Consider the following 16,962-nt stretch of genomic DNA (forward strand, 5'->3'; position numbering starts at 1 on the left):
ACACACACACACACACACACACACACACACACACACACTTCATCAATGATGTGTATATATAAAGAGTGAGCAGATAGAGGCATTCATTCATTTCACTTAGCTTGGATTGTCTATGTGAAGGTCTATCATTGTTTACAGCCTATAAGACCATGAAAAGACAAACATTTCAGCCCCATCATGTGAAAATAATTCAAATCCTTAATAATATAACAAATATTTTATCAATGTTTGTTTCTTTGTATGGTTAGTTGTTTTAAGATAAGACTTACAGTATTAGATGTAGAACATGAGGCTGTTCAGCCATAAATGTGTGTGTTTGTGTGTATGGCCCATTAGGGTTCCTATGCGGCTGTAAACAAATAAATTCAGCATGTGTTGCAACATAGGCAAGATCTGAGTTTTTGTAGACCAACACAAAAAAAATTAGTTTTTGGTCCTTATAAATAATAAAAAAAGAAGTATGTAACAACACATTGTCTCCACTGTTCCATGCCAGATTACAATAGAAGACAACCACATAACATTTCTATGAACTTTACTGAATTGTATTCCTTTGTTTCTCTTCCTCAGCCTATGAAGACAGACTCCCCATCAACAAATCCTCCTTTGTTGTCTTTTCCAGTGAATGAATCAACACAACAGGGTCCAAGTGTAACAACAGTAGTCCACATAATCCACATAATCCTGAATTTAAGTGTTGTTTAAGTGGTGCCTTCACTATTTCCTTCTCCACAGTTGTCCTGCTTCCAGGAGGCCACACTGATGGCCTGGCTCAAAGAAGTGATGAGTGAGGTCAGACCGATGAGGTAGCCATCTTCTCTGCTCCCCTCGGCCCACGGGATATTATGCCGGAGCTCGCTTGGGTCAGGCACGGGTGTCGTCTTCCCAAAGTCTATCATCCACACGTTGGCCTTGCTGCTGTGGTCGTGGACAAACAGAAGCGAGCTGCCAATCACCTAATCAGGTCAAACATAGGTAATAATATCAGCAAAAAGACCTCTGGGCTTACAGTAGTTTACATTTTTTAACAAGGGGAGATTTGTCTCTATGTAAACCAACCTCATGGGTTCTGAAAAATAGTGAATTCTTCAGCGCATCGCTCAGGGCCAGGAGTCTGGAGTGGTACGCTTTCTGAGAACACAAATAGGGAGAGTTGTGGTTTAGCAGCAACAATTAGTACACACATCACAGAGTTTTTAGTTGTATTTTTTTTTAGATTTAATCTTGATTAAAAACCTTTATAGACCATAAATGGGTGGTGGGTTGAGGTACGGTCTTTGGAAATGCACAGCAGTCATCAATGCATTGATTATGTATTGGAGGCTGAATATGGTTGGTCATTTCTTCACTTCACTCAGCAATTGGAGAAACTTTACCAAAATCAAATTTTTATTAGATTTCAGTTTTTATTAGGGTTATTATTGCTTTTTCACTTTTGTTATCACTTTTAGGTTTATCAACCACTTTTCAGTGATTTTGTACTAATTGTTTTTGCTAATCAAAATATGATTTATGATTAATTCAGTTAAATTTCATTTATAGTATCAAATCATAACAAAAGTTTTCTCGAAACACTTTAAAGATAGAGTAGGTCCAGACCACACGCTATGATTTACATAGCCCCAACAATTCTAGTAATTCCCCCAATTAAGGACATGTTTTCTAAAGGAAGAGCAGTGTTATGTAACTTGGGTTTTCATAACGGACAGAACTGACCAGGATGTCCAGCTGACTCCTGGTGAAGTAGAGCAATGCCTCTGTGACCTGAGCTAAAGTCAGAATTTTCCTGAAGTCCCGTTGGACACTGCCATCCTCCATCTGACTCAAAGAGAAGAAACACAGCAGCACAGACATGGCACAATGGAAAACTTGTAGAGAATTAAACAGATCAGGTCAATAGGTAACAAGTTGTGCAGTGATTTTACTGGCTTTTACTCCTACCATGATGGCCTCTATCCTGAAGCCCAGCATGGATGTAGAACTGGTTGTATCTCTCCACTGAAGATATCGACACTTGGTCACCCCTTTTTGTGCGTGTTCCTCTGCCGACAGAGCGGATGGGTCTATTTTCAGCATCTTTTGGTACATGTCACTCCGCAGGGTGGACTTAGTCCGGGCTGTGATCAGTTCCTCCTCCTGGTATGTCCTGAGAAGGAAACTCTCATGTTATACGTAAAAACATATTGATTTTACAACTCAGTCCCTCATCTAATCATAGTACACTGTTTTACAATGTACAGTGGGGCTCGAAAGTTTGGGCACCCCAGGTAAACATTTGTATTAATGTGCATAAAGAAGCCAAGAAAAGATGAAAAGGCATCAAATGACAGATTAGACATTCGTATAATATGTCACAAAAGTTAGATTTTATTCATCATTTACACTTTCAAAATAACAGAAAACCAAAAAATGGCATCTGCAAAAGTTTGGGCCCCCTGCAGAGTTTATAGCATGCACCGCCCCCTTTGGAAAGCTGAGACCTGACAGTGTCATGGATTGTTCTCAATCATCATCTGGAAAGACCAGGTGATGTCAATCTTAAGATTTGAAATGCCCAGACTCATCTGATCTTGACACAATAATCAGCACCATTGCCTAGAAAACTGAAACTGAAAATAGTAATTGTAAGGAAGAATGGGCGAAGATACCTCAAACAAGAATCAAAAGACTCTCCTCTCACTACAAGAAGTGTTTCCAAGCTGTGATACTTGTCAAAGGGAGCAGTACAAGGTATTAACTCTGCAGGGTGCCTAAACTTTTACAGACGCCATTTTTTTGTTTTCTGTTATTTTGAAAGCTTAAATGATGGAAATAAAATCAAACTTTTTGTGATATATTATACAAATGTCTAATCTGTAATTTGATGCCTTTTGGAGATTTTGTCCATCTTTTCTTGGCTTCTTCATGCACATTAATACAAATTTTTATCTGGGGTGCCCAAACTTTTGAGCCCCACTGTAGTATATAAGCCTGCCAGACTAGTCTTGTCACTTCTGGTCAAAAAAAGAAGAAAATTGTGAAACCTACCTGACTCCCATCTTGCAGTCCATGATGACAGGTCTCCTCAGGCCACTCAGTAGGTCCTCCAGGCGGATGTAGACGCGCTCCCCCTTGGTGACCAAGCCGTGGTACTGCGGGACAAAGGGTCTCAGCAGGTCTGTCATCAGGCTGTCCAAGCACTTTGCCTCCTCTTCACTGTACAGTTTCAACACCTCCCCTCCCTCACTCAGCTGGAAGTTACCTGGGGATGGCAGCAACCAGCAAGGCAGGGACAACGGGTAGAATTATTAGCTCTCTGTGTTTATTCAAACAAGAAGGCAGAATGTGTGGATATCATCATTATTTGTGGGATTTTCCTGTCTTAATTAATCAGGTTAGTCAGGTCTACATCTAATCTTCTATGAATTACTGAATAAAATCAAAGTATATGTTGACCAAACTAAAACACATACTTGTTTTCTTAGTTTCTGAAAGCTCACATTCTGGAGATAAAAAGGTTATATAACATGTGAGTCATGTCATTTTTTACAAAATATAATCCTATTTGACCACTTGATAATAGATGGTCAGAAATCCCCCAAAATTACCACATTGAGAGACCATGACCTTGAGGAACACCATAGAAAAAGGTGTGCTGAGATTTTGTATCAAAAATGTTTGGAGACTTTTGTAAGAATTGCATTTTTCTGCGTTTGGATGGAGAGCACTTCTGTTCTGGAAAGTGCTCTGAAAACCCTTTATTGTCTATAAACCTATGGAAGCCATACATCATCTGAATTCCCTAGATCTCTAGTTTGTGGTTGTGAAATTTAATAAGGCTATGAGAGGTCACAATAGGTCATTTTATTCTATGAGGCCAAGTAAAAAAAGGGATTCATTACAATGAAATGGCTACTATGTGGACTAACATCATCACACATGAATACAAATGGGATCAATGAATCCAAAAAAGTTTCAGCTTTTAAGTCATACCCAATGAAGGCATCTCTCTTAGGGAGTCCAGTATGAATAAATAAATATTCAAATTTATCATTTTAGAATAGGTAAAAACACAGTTCTTTACTGCATAAGAAAAACTGCATGGTTTTTGCCTTAAACTGCAAACTTTCTAAGGGTTAACACCATCGGCTGGTTAGGCCACCGGTAATTCCTCATGTGTATATAAAAAGGAATTCCCCCGGTGCTCTGGGTGGCCAGTCTGGGCCTGATGTAAACTGTTTCTAATATGCAGTAGTGTAGAGATACACACAGTATAGTATACGTGAATGTAGTTCATCCTCTCATGTCCATAGTAGTTTCTGAGGGCCTGTACATGTCTGTTTTAGATGAACATGCCTTGATGTCCAGCGAGCTGGACCCAGGAGCTCTGCCGCCGCAGCGACCAGTGCATCATGGTCAGGTAGGTTTTCCAGGAGCGGCTCTGAGGCACAAAAGAGGAGCATATCATGTGAATGTCTTCATGCAAGGCAAGTGTGGAGCTTATCCCTGTATGCATTGCTTTTCAAGAGGCAGATTACATCTTTGAAAAGTCAGCAAGTGTAAACAGAGAAACCCATTCACCAGCAGGCTATTCAGAATTCACCTAAACCTGAATGTCTGCATGCATCCAAACGGAAGGCCACAGCCAGCAGTGCTGCCACTGTGCTGACAGGACCTGTTATACTTATTGACCTCTTTAGTAGGCAAATGCTCAAAAGTGGGGTTCCCATGTTTGGGGAGTCCTGTGTGATTTTTCTTGGGTGCTAAAACACATTTCCAGTCATTAACATGCATTTTTAATTGTCACTAACATCATTAAGACTGGCTCTGTTCAATTCAAGTGTCCCAGGAAGTCATGGCAGTGAGACAGCATGCACAATAGGCCTATCAGTTGACCCCGAAACGGAAGCAGCTAAATAAAATGCAACATGCATCATTCATTTCATAATTTAAACCAGTGGTCTTCTCATGAAAAAGTATCAAGACCTATTTCTTTGGACAAAATCTTATCATTAACCCCCCTTTTGTAAATATATCTCTGATTGAGAGACATTTTCTGGGGCACATTATACATTATAAACACCTCTTAAGTCCTCTGTTCATGTCGAAAACTGTTATAAGCATCAGTGTGTTTAGTGTTTCCAAACAGCGGATACCCCAGTTATGATCTGAGCTGTTTTGTATATATACAAAACAGCTGCCACCAGACACAGGCATGATCAATGAAAATAACTGAAAAACAAGTGAAAGTAGTCCTGAGCATGCTCAGTAGAGACACTGTTGCAAAATGTTAAGTACGTAGTTTGAAGAAAATGTCTATATACTGTATTTCAAAACCTAATCTTTTAAATAATAGATGTTTGCATTCTAAATGTTTTTTGGTCACAGAGATGAAATGCTTTGAAGATGCCCATTTCTCGTTCTTGTGTAGTGCTCTTTTATTCAGTCCAAACAGGCTTAGTGTGTCCAACAATGCAAACTTGAAACTGCACTGAGAAAGTAACTGCACTATTACCTAGCCCTTCTCCCGCCGTCTTCTCCCACCTCCTCTCATATCTGTAGCAGTAGCAGCAGCAGCAGCAGCAGGAGCAGCAGCCAGGCATGCAAACACCATTCAAATCTGACCTTGTCAAAGTCCTCTTTCAAGCCCATGCAAATCCCCAGGACCACAGGTGCAAAGAACAGCTGAGATACACATGTAGTTTTAGTAAGCCTTTTCCATGGAAAACCAGAGCAGCACATGCACAAGCGGGATGCCTGTCAGTGCATGAGACTGGGATAGCTAATGCCAAAACTGAAAAATGTAGTTTCAAACCTAATCTGTCTGTTCTCACCTTCTTGAACGCCCTCCTCTTTGAGTCAACATCCTCTCCTTCGCTGAAAACCTCATCACTCTCTGTTGATGAGAGGTTGATGGAGGAGCAGGAGGAGATGGAGGAGTGCAAAAGCTTGGAGAGGATTGGATGTGGGGAGGACCACTGATGTGTTGTGGAGACCTCAGCCTCTTCATTGTTCCCCTCTGGGGTCTTCCCGCTCCCCTCGCTTTCTCCTTCTGTTGCTGAAACGGGGGATTTCCTTCTCTCTTCATCCTCTTTTTCTTTTCTTTCTGTCTCAAAACTGGAGTTTTTACCTCTCCAGTGTTTCCACTCACTGTTTAAGGCCCCTTCACTTTCCCCATCCTTAGGCTCCCTCTCTCTTCCAGTCTCTTCAACCCTTCTTTTCCCTCTCCACCTTCCCCTCTCCCATCCGTCTGCATCAACTTCATAGCTCCCACCTAACCTCTCCTTCCTCCTCATCCTCCATTTTGCCTTAACTTTATCCCTTGCACATCTTGCGTTCAATTCAAAGTCCTCTTTTCTTTCTGTGCCTTGTAAGACATCATTCTTGTCTTCCCTCATCGTATTGCCTGATTCTGAATTGAGCTTATTGTCCTCACCGAGTCCACCTATACACTGACTGTAAGGGGGGAAACTTTTTGTGGACTCGAGTCTGGGTCTGGATCTCACTTTGACCATTTTGCAGCTGCTGGAATGGACTTCACTGAATTTCAGATGTTGGTGTGTCTCATCTGACAGTCTGACAATAAAGTCATTATCCATAGTTTGCCTGTTCTCTGTCTCCATCGCCATCTCTATCCCCTCCATGTGGTTATCGTCTGTCATGTCCATCTTTGAGTCCAGTGTGTGAGCGTAGGTAGTGATTCACTCCATGAGCTCAACACATGAGCTTGTACAAAACATGCAAAAAGGGAAATGTTTACAAGAGATACACAGTTTTAAACATGGTTGAAAAAATGCACAGTCTCAGCAATATTTCTAAGCTTTCTTCAAACGACACAATATAAAACTACAAATGACCACATTTGTCTAACTTACCTTACCTGTGCCCTCCACCTGTTGTTAGAAAGTTCTGTGCCAGTGAGCTACATCCCTCTCTCATTCTCCCTGCTGGTGCCATGTTTTGCATGCACTGGCGTCATAAAGTTCACAAAGCTTCATCCAAAGCCAAGAACACATCCAGCAATGACACATGGCACTGCGTCAGAAAGCAGGGTGGAAATAGAGTAAGGTGTCCTCCCACCAAATATGAGTGTGTACTTAGTGTAACATAATTTACTTTGCAGCCAAGTGATACACATTTTGGCTTCAAACTCAATAAATTTAAGATATTTTGTATAGTAGAAAGAAACACACTTGCTGCATTATTGTTTTACATTTTAATCAAAGTACCAAACTGATTCAAGCCAGCATTATAGTATGAAATACAACTGATGGAATTAAATACAAATTATCTACCAGGATGAAAGAACAAGTCATGATAATTTTCAGATCATTTCACTAAGTCAGACTTAGAAGCAGAGAGGAATTTTAAAGAGAAGAAGAATATTGAAGACATTGCTAGCAAGTAGTTCTCAGAATAGGGACTTTGCACAAAATAAATCAAAGGGTCCTAACAATACTGTAAAGCTGAAACACCAATGTGAGACAAAACACAGAGGACATGATGTAAGAGCAAAAAAATAGACAACTCAAACAGAGGTGTGTGGGTCATTTTCAACCATGTATCTCTCTTAAATCTTCATCCTTATATCTTGTGATTGCTCTCTACACTTTCTCCCTCTCCTTTACCATAATAATGGCCTCAGGCGGCCTCTGATTCATTTGAATCTACTAGTGAATCTGTCTGTTTCTGCATCTCTGTGTTGTCGCCAAATTACAAATGGGTCCTCTCCTGGCTCAGATTTGTGGGGGTCATCTGGAGGGGACCCATCAGCTCTGCAGTACCTGTCAAGGAATTTATTCTTGCAGTCAGTGACTGAGATGACAATGAAATTCTCTGTGCCTGTGTTTTGTACCTGCAGCAGCATCCTCATGTTGGTTGATGTTCAAGTTCCTGTCCCTATTTGACAGCAGTCCGTCTGTTCTGAGCTGTGAGCAAGGAGGAAAACAAGCACTCAGAGACACCTGAGACTCAATAACTGTGCAGCCCTGCAGCAGCTGTTGTTAAATATTGTAATGGGCCTTTTTGTCTCCGCTCACCTGCTCTGCTCCTAGATCAAGTCTGAACAGCAGCCTCAAGTAGCTTAGGACGAAGAGGAGACTGAGGAAGATGAAGTTACTGGACACTCCCACCAGGGCTGACAGGAGAGGGAAGTTGAACAACAAGTGTCTGACATAGAAAAAACAAACAAAGAAAACCATCATTACAGTAATTATGATGTGATGCTAAGAAGGCTGCTGTTATCCCACTTTCTGTCTCAGTTGGACTTCAATGCCAGCCAGTTATTTACAATAGGCTGATTTCCTCTAGAAGCTCACGGAGAAAACATCTAAACATGTTGCATTTACAGGTTGTAAGTGTAGGTGGAGACATAGGTGGAGTTAGTTTTCCAGAGAAGATACATGTCTGGACCAACTAGAAAGACATAGTTTTTTGGTCTTATTAGGCTGCTTTCAGTGGAGAAATGCATGTCTTCCTCCACTGTGATAGATTTTCTGTGTCGTGTTACAGTAAAATAACTTGCCCTTACTCTTTTTAAAGAAAAGTCTAACTCATTCTCTTGAGAGTACACATATCTCAACATTGTAGAAATCTGGACAACTGCTTACAGACCCTCACTCTCTGCTGTAGGTTTAAAGATTATGAATTTCTTTCTTGTTTCATCATCAAATATAATGTATGTATGCTACTTCCAGATCTAATATAAAGCATGACATCCACGTCTTACCTTATACCAGTGAAGTGAGCATGAATATAGAGCTGAGATGAGTAGATCTGCACCTTGTTGGACATGATTTCAATGACGGCTGTGACCGAGGGGGCATACTGTGCACATGGAGACACAGATATTAGACTAAATAAAAATTACCTGCTTGCTGTTTATACACGCTGACACATGCTAACACACTCACAAAGCAGTGCATGACTCACAGGGTCGTCGGTGTAGTCTGAGAAGAGCTCCACCTGCAGCACTTGTTCCTGCTCAGCGACTCCGGTGAGAAAGGCCGGGAGGAACACTAGCGTTCTAAGGTACATCAGCAGGTCTGAACGGTATCGCAGCATGCTCTGACCACAGCAGTACAACACAGTCAACCAGACATAAACACCCGGCAGGGCAACACAACCTCAAAAATGTCATATCCTCAGCAGATATCATGATGAATATTTAGGAAAGGGTGATTGTTGTCATTGATGCAAAAGCTTTACCATCTGTATAACTCAATGAATTGGTTGTGTGCTCAATTTAATGACAAAAGCTGATCTCAGTGGACTCCCCTTTATCAAAGTCATGAAGTGCAATACAGTAGCTAATCAATGTTACGCTTTTGTTTAAACTAAAACATTTCTTTTTGTTCTGACTCAGTTATAGGGTAACGTTTGAGGTTCTACTTTGTAGCAGTGGATTTGACTGAAAGGTGTTTTAAATTGACAATTTTGTAAGGCTGATTAGTATATATAATAAAACATATAATTTATTGCAGAAACATCCCAAAATACAGCCTTAAAAATACTACATAATTTCATTAAGTAAGTTCATCCCCTACACAATTAACTTGAAGATCTTCCCTCCCCCCATTTCAAGCACTGAGATCACCTTTGGATGCAGTGGAGCTCTGCAGAAAGCATAAGCAGCCCTAATCTGCCGCCGACCAGGCTGTATGATTAAAAGTTATTGTGCGTCAGCGCTGTACTCACAAAGCGAGAGCTGGAGGCGGACAGCAGTTGTCTTGCCTGAGAAACACACGGCAATGCAACCATGAATCATTGGAGTTAGCATGAAGCACTATTAGATTGTACACATGTGGCCACACATGGGAGCTGAGGAAATCAACAACTCACAGAGCGAGCAGAGGAGGCAACTTGCTGTCCATCCTGAGAGAAACAAGTTGTCTTGATCATGAACATCCCCAGCTCCTGGTTGGTGGGAGAATCTGGCATCTCCAGTTGCAGAGACATCCGATAAGCCTGGCCGAATGTCAGCACCTGAATTTACATTTTAAAGAGATTACACTCCTGGGACTAGAGACACAAAGTAAATAGGCCTATAGATGCAAACGCACACATTCATACATACATGTTTCTTATTTCTCATCAAAGAGACGTTGGCCACCGGATAAGAGCACAGAAAAGAGGCAGGAAATTCACAGTCTGCCCTGTAGACAAAAATGTGAACGACTGAGTGAAAGCAAAAGCAAACACACAGAAGCTACATTCTTCTGTTTTTCTGATGCAACTGTAGAGGACTTTACATACACACCTGTAGTAATAGTGCACAGGTGAGGAAAAAGCCGCCTTGGGCATGTAAGAGTAGTAGAAGCTGGAGTATAAAAAGGCAGCGATCCAGAGGAGCAGGACAACAATAGAGAACACAACAAAGCCCTGTATAACTCTCTGACGGGCACGTGACATCACCCTGACAAGGGAATCCTGGAGCCCTAGCAACGTGTGACCGATGAGGATTGTAAGTTCTCCATCTTCTCCTGGACGCAAATGACTTCCTTGATCCATGAAATCTAAACATTAACAAACCACATTAAATATAACCTTTTGAAAAGCAGATTAGGACCGGGTTTACCAGGAACATCTGAACAAACACTAATATAAAGACAACATTAAGTAAAAAAACTCAGAAAGGTGAATGCAATCACATTATAAGCATGTTTAATGTCTTGAATGTCATCCAAAAAGTTATCTGGTTCTTGTCAACATTTCCCTGTAAAAAGAAAGAGATAGATCAAGCATTGTTTGTTTGATGTCATAAAACAGTGTGGATGATGATATTAGGATCTCATGAAGCCTGAGAAACAAGCAGCACTTTGGCAGTACTGAGAGCTGTGAAACCACTGAGTCCAATCTCAGTCTCAAGCAGAGGCCTTTCACATCAGATGACTCAAGCAAAGTGTGTCAACAGTCAACTGCCACTCTGACTGGATCACATGTATCTAGAAGCAAAGAAGCAACTAAGAAATGTTTACCAGTTTGTTTTGACACAACATGTTTTGTGTAGTATTGTTAGTGAATTCATGATATATTTATTAGTATTCCTCAGTGGACATCACGTGTCTGTAAAAATTAAGCTGTTTATTTTCTAAAGTTCACTGATGGAATGTAACTAAGTGCTTTTATTCTGCTGAACAAATTTGAGGTACTTGTTTTTACTTGAGTCTTTTCTTATCATGTCACTTTCTATTTCTACACTACATTTCTGAGGGAACTATTGTACTTTATTTCAATATGAATATTTGACAAATTAAGACTTTTGCAAACAAAATACATGAAGCGCTTATATGTTATAAATTAAACTACATAAGAGTATAAAGAGCGGAAACAATTAGTTGATTAATCAATTAGCCGATTGACAAAAAAATAATTTGCAACTATTTTTGTCAAAACAATTCCTGGTTCCATCTTTGCAAATATGAAGATGTTCTGGTTTTCCTTTTTAAACATTTAAATTATTTTTATTTATTAGACAAATAATTTTGAGTTTTTCACTATTTGTTGGACACAACAAGCATTGTGAAGGGATCACAGTGGCTATCTTTCTGCATTGAGTATTTTACTTTTCTTGATTATACTTACCTACCATTTTCAATGCACGGCTTTGAGTATTTTACAGTGTGGTATTAGTACTTTTCCTTTAGTAAATGACATTATTATATAATATATATAATATTATATGAATAGTTCATCCAACACTGTTTTAATATTTAATCATTAAAAGACAAAGGGAGTTGCAACTTGCTCAACACAATGAATCATTATTGAAAACTGCCATGAAGATTTCAGATCAAAAATTATGCTGCCAAGGATCATAGTGTGTGGATACTAAAGCATTTTAACTCAAAAATAAGCTCCAAATCAGAACTTTGTTTTTTTTTCTATTAATACATCCATGTAGTATCCAACTTGCCACAATACTTTGTCTTGTTATATATAAAAAAAACTTACCTTTAGTTTTTTCTGGCCAACTGTTAGGAAATCACTTGTCCTTTCCCTGAAATCTATTTCTACACAGCTTGAAACTGTCTGGATGAAATGTTGTGAACAGAACCCCCCCCCCCCCCCCCCCCCCCCCCCCCCCCCCCCCCCCCCCCCCCCATAACTTGAACTGCTTAAAGCTGCCTCTGGACAGGGTTTAGTCCATCCCACACGGAGAGATGCTGCTGCCAACTGGAACAGAGTTCTCAGTGTTAATCACGACCCTGACAACAGGGCCGAGGCTAGAGAACTACAGTTTGTACCAGAACTATACTTTATCCTATTATAGCCCCATTATATAGTTTAGATTTAAGTGACAAAAATGGAACAACATCACAGCAAATCAAGTGGACTGGCGTCATGTCATGACTCCCTGCAAGAATATACTTTGTAATAGGACTGCTTATATATGGTTCTTATTTTGTTTTGACAATTGTTAAAAACAGATTGATACATTGCCTCTACAATGTGGGATGATAATTTGACCTCATGAGCAACCTATTTTTTTACTTTATTCATTCCTTGTATTATTGCACATCTAAACCTAATTCCAAAAATGTTCATGTGTTTGTATCTGGTATCTGAATTGAATATACACCCATTTGCAGTTTACTTTTACATTCCTTGGTCTTGAAATGTTCTGCTAGCAAAGCAAAATGGTCTGTTTTAAGAGGTGTTATGATATCACATAGTAAACATCTGGATCTGGTGATCCTGCATTGTATTTAGAGAGTCTTCTTTCTAAATTGCCAAGAGATTCCCAATTACCTGTTAGTATCTTAACATTCATGTAGCTACTGTACAATAACCTATGCAGGATTTAGTATATGAAAAACAAGAAATAGTTAATAACAGAAGATGACTATGATCAGGGTAAGTGAATTGAATGGATGGATGGAAGGAATTGCACATAAGGATGTTTTGTGACCAGTTATTTATTACACTTTAAAATATAGATATATAGCCTACAGATTGTATTTGTAAAAAGTTCACAAAAGATAATTAAGTACAAGCGGGATGGAGAAAAATAAAGAGTAGAGGGAACAAAACATCGAAAGGCACAAGTAAAAGAGTAAAATGATCTCTCACCAAGAGAGGGAGACATTCTCTGGCGGAACAGAAAAAACGCGCTAAAATATCTTGCAGCGTAGAAGAAGACACTTTCGTCCAATCACAGACAGGGATTGGCGCTACCCGGAAAAGGTCCAATTTTACGTTTAGTTTCACCTTCTTTAAGTGTCTGTAAGTGTAAGCGTTTGGAAAACTGCTGAAAGGTAATGTTGGCGTTATGTTTCTCAAATCAACATTTAAGTCATTTAACAACGTGTTTAATGTTTAAGAGTAGCTGATAAAACACACTAATGTGACTGAATCTGTAGTAGAGGGGGCATGGTGTTTATTTTAGGGAAAGTCTGCACTGGTGGTTGTCAGAGCTCCAAAACATCATTAACCAATGAACAAAGTCTGATACAATTCTTTTTCCTTAAGAAACATGTCAAAGAAGCCTTCAAAAAAAATTGCATTCATTATACATATTAACAAACTGCTTGCACTGTATTTAATAACAGTTCACGTTATGCCTAACCTGTAGTGACACATGAAGTTATTAAATTGTAGTTAACGTTATTCTGATTGGGGAAAATAAATACTTCTTCTCTGTTAAAGCCAGCGGATAGTTCAGGGACAACCTTTATATGTCTCAAATCACAGCAAGGCAAGTTAGGTTCAAATAGAATACAAGAGTGTAATTTGTTGTTGTTTATGTATTTGTCCTCCTCTGTCTTGACTGGCTGCAGAATGTCCTGTAACACCAGTGTGACTCGTGTTAATGTGTCGTCTGTGGGCCAGGCACAGCGAGCTCCAGTCCACCTCCTGCCCTGCGAGATTGAACACAACGGGCCGGCCCAGGTCTCACAGTACCTCACTGCTACCACTAAAGACTGCAAACTAGGTACACCCAACAGAGATTCGCCTCTACCAATAAACCAACGCTAATTGTTAACTGGTCTAGTTTGAGTAATTATATAAAAATAATAATAATACGTAATTCTTGAGTTAAAAAAGCGTAAATTATGACATATTTAGACTATTATTTAAGGAGGGATCATCACAGAAGGGTAAATGTCAAAGTTCAGTCAGGATACATTTTTTTTTCACATGTGAAAAAAATGTAATCAAACACCTTAAAATTCACTTTAAGTAGAGATCCAATCTTTTGTTGTACTTGCGAAGCGTGTTGTATGACACCATCCGTGTTATTTTTGGATAATTACAATTGGGTAGTTAAAAAGAAATCCATATTTCTTATAGAGAAATTTAGAAAATGGGTCAAATTTTACCCTAAGACAACACAAGGGTTAAGAGAAAACAGAGGTGAAGAAAAAACTAATCTCACAAATGATCAATGATGTCGTTTTTTTTCTTCATTTTTACAAGATTAAGGAGAGCAGGAAAGTCATTAGGTTCACAAAAGCTTTATGGTGACCATGTTTTTGACTTACATTGATAATATGTCAAGTACTAGTCTTGCATTGCCCCGACCTGTCTCCACAGCGCTGTGGAGTAAGGTCTGGCCCCATCACATATACATTCCTGGATAGGACAAAAAAAACACTCTGGGTTGTTTGTATTTCTTTAAACCAGGCCTGCCTTATTGCATGAGCCTATTCTTTTCCAAACTTGCCATTTTCAGCATACATCTTGCTAGCTCAACATTTGTTGTGGTCTCCCAAAACAAACAAAGGTTGGTGATTATCCAGTAAATGAAATGTCATTGATCCAGACTACAACATGACAAGCTTACACTGGTTATGAGCCATTTTATGCTTGTAACAAACGGTCCAAATATGGGACATTTAAATGGAGAATAAGATACAGCTGTTTGACCTGACCAAGATTTTTGTGCTAATTATGACCTGTTCTTTAGTTCAGAAGTCAGGATGGCTGTTTGTTCCACCATGATCATAATGTTAAGAGAAGGGATATGTTATTTTTCATAACAGCCTAACCATGCCAAATGTGTAATTCACAGATTTAGGAAGGTGTATCTCACGTTTTATCCCACAGTCATTTTAATGGGCGGTAAAACCGTTTCTAACAACAATCCTTTTGTTAAAATTTCTTATTACAGAGAAGACAGTTTCATTCAGAGGTCGTGGGTTGAAAGGGCAGGAGCTCAGCTGTCCACAGGGCTACACCGGCTTGGTGCTGAAAGAGATCAACAAGCCTGGATCTGACCAAGAGGTAAACATCACATCACTGATGTCATCTTTCACATCACAAAAACTATGACCAGCAGTCTGAGACAGTCAAAGACGAGGCAAAGCACTAACTGCCCAGGGAATTATTTAGATTTTTGTGTGGGTAAGGATTTTTTTTTACTATGTCTACATAATGCTAAATTATGTGTGTCCAGGACAGGACAGTGAAGGTCTCCTCTGTGTTTGATAAGCTGACCTACTGGAACCTGGAGACGTCTCCGAATTCCGACGATACAGTCGTGATGGCGATGGATTGGCCAGAGTTGGCTGAGGCAGTGAGTTCCTTTTGTTGTCTGGCTGACTTTAAAAGGCTGTTAAATCTAAGACTAACCTGCGTTACACAGTAATTGTTTTTCAGTTGAATCACTTTCAATACGTCTAATGATCAGCTGCTTGTCTTATTAAACAGGATTAAAGCGCCAACTGTTTTTTCTTCATTTCGTGTTCCAGAGAGGGCTGATTTTTGTTGTTTGGGATGATCAAAACCTCATCCAGTAGACCGATTTACCAACAATCATTGAAATCAAAACAGTTGTTTCTACAGCCTAATAACTTTGTTTGTGTGTTGTGGTTCATTTTTATTGTTTCTCTTCACATTAACATATACTGTCAAAATTGACAAAAGCAATACATAAACAACAATATTTAAATATAATATAATTTGGTTCGAATTCCCAACCAAATGTTGTGACAAAGACAAGATTTGATTCAATAATATAATAAAAACCAAACTGATATTTTGACTCTTCACAGATCCACGGGCCAGTGGAAGACTGAAGATAGGGGCAAAAACTTGTGCTCAGAGGGGGACGGTTGGTGTCACCTCAACGTGTTAGGATCAAAATAAACTGGTTTGCTGGTTACTGGCTATAGCAAGTGAAAGAAATGCTAACAAGTTTAGTGTTAATTGCAGAGTAGTAAGTTACAGATGTAATGTTTATATTTTTTTATGATAAATTCTTTTGTAGTAAATTGAAATAAAAAGATAATGTAGACTGAACAACCTGTGTGATTATGTGATTCACTGAAACAACATGTCTATATTGTTTCTACTGAAGTGTTTATTCACAAGGCAACGTTTGGATTTTCCCTTCTGAGTTTCCAAACCTCTTGGGTTGGTATGGTAATACCAATCAATTCTTATAAGTTAAAATGGGGTTTACACAGTCATTCTAGCACATTTAAAGAGAAGGCAGAATTGCTGCATTTGTGTGCTCGTACTGTATGGACCTTTTTCACAGCAGACATTTTGACTTGTCATAGCAGGAAAAGCACAGCTGAAATTGATAACCTTAAGGTTGGTTCAATTCCATCAAGTGAGCTATTTCAGTGAGTCAGCATGCACAACACCAGGGCTTCTACTAAGTGGAATGCAGCCATCATTAATGTGCCTGTGCTTTTCCTACTATGACATGTCAACATGTCTGCTGTGAAAAAGGTCTAATTCTGTCAAATTACAGGAAATTACAGAGGGAAAGGCAACACAGAAAATGTAGACACAAAAAGGGTGGCTCCCCAAACTTGTTTAATCTCCCTCACTTCCACTGCTATACTACCAGAACATGTAGGCAAGTTAAGGAACAATTACACTGGGTTTCTATTCCTAACACATTTTAATTGGCCCTGATTGACAATGCCAAGCAAAGTCGATGAAATATGTTGGTTTAGGACAAGACAGCCACAGTGCTGAGAGAATCTGACGGAGTACACAGTAAGAGACTGTATATAATCCTGGACTGCC

The 16,962-nt window shown here is 39.4% G+C and overlaps 3 protein-coding genes across 7 annotated transcripts; 1 reads left to right on the forward strand and 2 right to left on the reverse strand.

The window, feature by feature from the left end:
• Window positions 1-60: 60 nt before the first annotated feature.
• Window positions 61-7,033, reverse strand: si:ch73-22a13.3 (inositol-trisphosphate 3-kinase A). 3 transcript variants are annotated; one of them, XR_004333871.1, is made up of 9 exons: window positions 6,855-7,033; window positions 5,814-6,705; window positions 4,336-4,420; window positions 3,028-3,241; window positions 1,942-2,146; window positions 1,717-1,818; window positions 1,060-1,131; window positions 644-956; window positions 109-573 (listed from the first exon to the last, which is right to left on the reverse strand). XR_004333871.1 is itself a non-coding variant. In XM_032528277.1 (8 exons), the coding sequence occupies exons 2-8, from the start codon at window positions 6,645-6,647 to the stop codon at window positions 702-704; spliced, it is 1,767 nt and encodes a 588-aa protein (XP_032384168.1). In that variant the 5' UTR covers window positions 6,648-6,705; window positions 6,855-7,032; the 3' UTR covers window positions 491-701. The 3 variants fall into 3 exon arrangements, 2 of the variants coding, with proteins under 2 accessions (XP_032384169.1, XP_032384168.1); XM_032528277.1 differs by having other exon boundaries at window positions 491-956; window positions 6,855-7,032; XM_032528278.1 differs by lacking the exon at window positions 6,855-7,033 and having other exon boundaries at window positions 61-956; window positions 5,814-6,771.
• Window positions 7,034-7,635: 602 nt separating this feature from the next.
• LOC116696979 (seipin) lies at window positions 7,636-13,975 on the reverse strand. Of its 3 annotated transcripts, none has more exons than XM_032528283.1 (10): window positions 13,965-13,975; window positions 10,238-10,493; window positions 10,055-10,133; window positions 9,820-9,963; window positions 9,676-9,711; window positions 8,911-9,045; window positions 8,708-8,805; window positions 8,019-8,148; window positions 7,835-7,907; window positions 7,636-7,763 (listed from the first exon to the last, which is right to left on the reverse strand). In XM_032528283.1, exons 2-10 carry the CDS (start codon window positions 10,486-10,488, stop codon window positions 7,693-7,695), a joined length of 1,017 nt encoding a protein of 338 aa, XP_032384174.1. In that variant the 5' UTR covers window positions 10,489-10,493; window positions 13,965-13,975; the 3' UTR covers window positions 7,636-7,692. The 3 variants fall into 3 exon arrangements, with proteins under 3 accessions (XP_032384174.1, XP_032384173.1, XP_032384175.1); XM_032528282.1 differs by lacking the exon at window positions 13,965-13,975 and adding an exon at window positions 11,932-12,036; XM_032528284.1 differs by lacking the exons at window positions 9,676-9,711; window positions 13,965-13,975 and adding an exon at window positions 11,932-12,036.
• Window positions 13,126-16,217, forward strand: rnaseh2c (ribonuclease H2, subunit C). Its single transcript, XM_032528288.1, has 5 exons — window positions 13,126-13,235; window positions 13,758-13,912; window positions 15,092-15,204; window positions 15,377-15,496; window positions 15,975-16,217. The coding sequence occupies exons 2-5, from the start codon at window positions 13,759-13,761 to the stop codon at window positions 15,996-15,998; spliced, it is 411 nt and encodes a 136-aa protein (XP_032384179.1). The 5' UTR covers window positions 13,126-13,235; window position 13,758; the 3' UTR covers window positions 15,999-16,217.
• Window positions 16,218-16,962: the final 745 nt, after the last annotated feature.

Source organism: Etheostoma spectabile, chromosome 10, assembly GCF_008692095.1.
Source record: "Etheostoma spectabile isolate EspeVRDwgs_2016 chromosome 10, UIUC_Espe_1.0, whole genome shotgun sequence".
Taxonomy (NCBI): Eukaryota; Metazoa; Chordata; class Actinopteri; order Perciformes; family Percidae; genus Etheostoma; species Etheostoma spectabile.

Excerpts from the sequence above, each read along its gene's own strand:
- si:ch73-22a13.3 (XM_032528278.1), bottom strand. The coding sequence starts at position 6,647 with ATGGACATGACAGACGATAACCACATGGAGGGGATAGAGATGGCGATG. Across the intron at positions 4,421-5,813 it reads AGAGGAGGGCGTTCAAGAAG|AGCCGCTCCTGGAAAACCTA; the intron begins GTGAGAACAGAC and ends TTTGTGCCTCAG. Across the intron at positions 957-1,059 it reads TATTTTTCAGAACCCATGAG|GTGATTGGCAGCTCGCTTCT; the intron begins GTTGGTTTACAT and ends TGACCTGATTAG.
- LOC116696979 (XM_032528283.1), bottom strand. The coding sequence starts at position 10,488 with ATGGATCAAGGAAGTCATTTGCGTCCAGGAGAAGATGGAGAACTTACA. Across the intron at positions 8,806-8,910 it reads CAGACTACACCGACGACCCT|TATGCCCCCTCGGTCACAGC; the intron begins GTGAGTCATGCA and ends CCATGTGCACAG. Across the intron at positions 8,149-8,707 it reads GCTCACTTCACTGGTATAAG|ACACTTGTTGTTCAACTTCC; the intron begins GTAAGACGTGGA and ends TTTCTATGTCAG.
- rnaseh2c (XM_032528288.1), top strand. The coding sequence starts at position 13,759 with ATGTCCTGTAACACCAGTGTGACTCGTGTTAATGTGTCGTCTGTGGGC. Across the intron at positions 15,205-15,376 it reads AGCCTGGATCTGACCAAGAG|GACAGGACAGTGAAGGTCTC; the intron begins GTAAACATCACA and ends ATGTGTGTCCAG. Across the intron at positions 15,497-15,974 it reads GGCCAGAGTTGGCTGAGGCA|ATCCACGGGCCAGTGGAAGA; the intron begins GTGAGTTCCTTT and ends GACTCTTCACAG.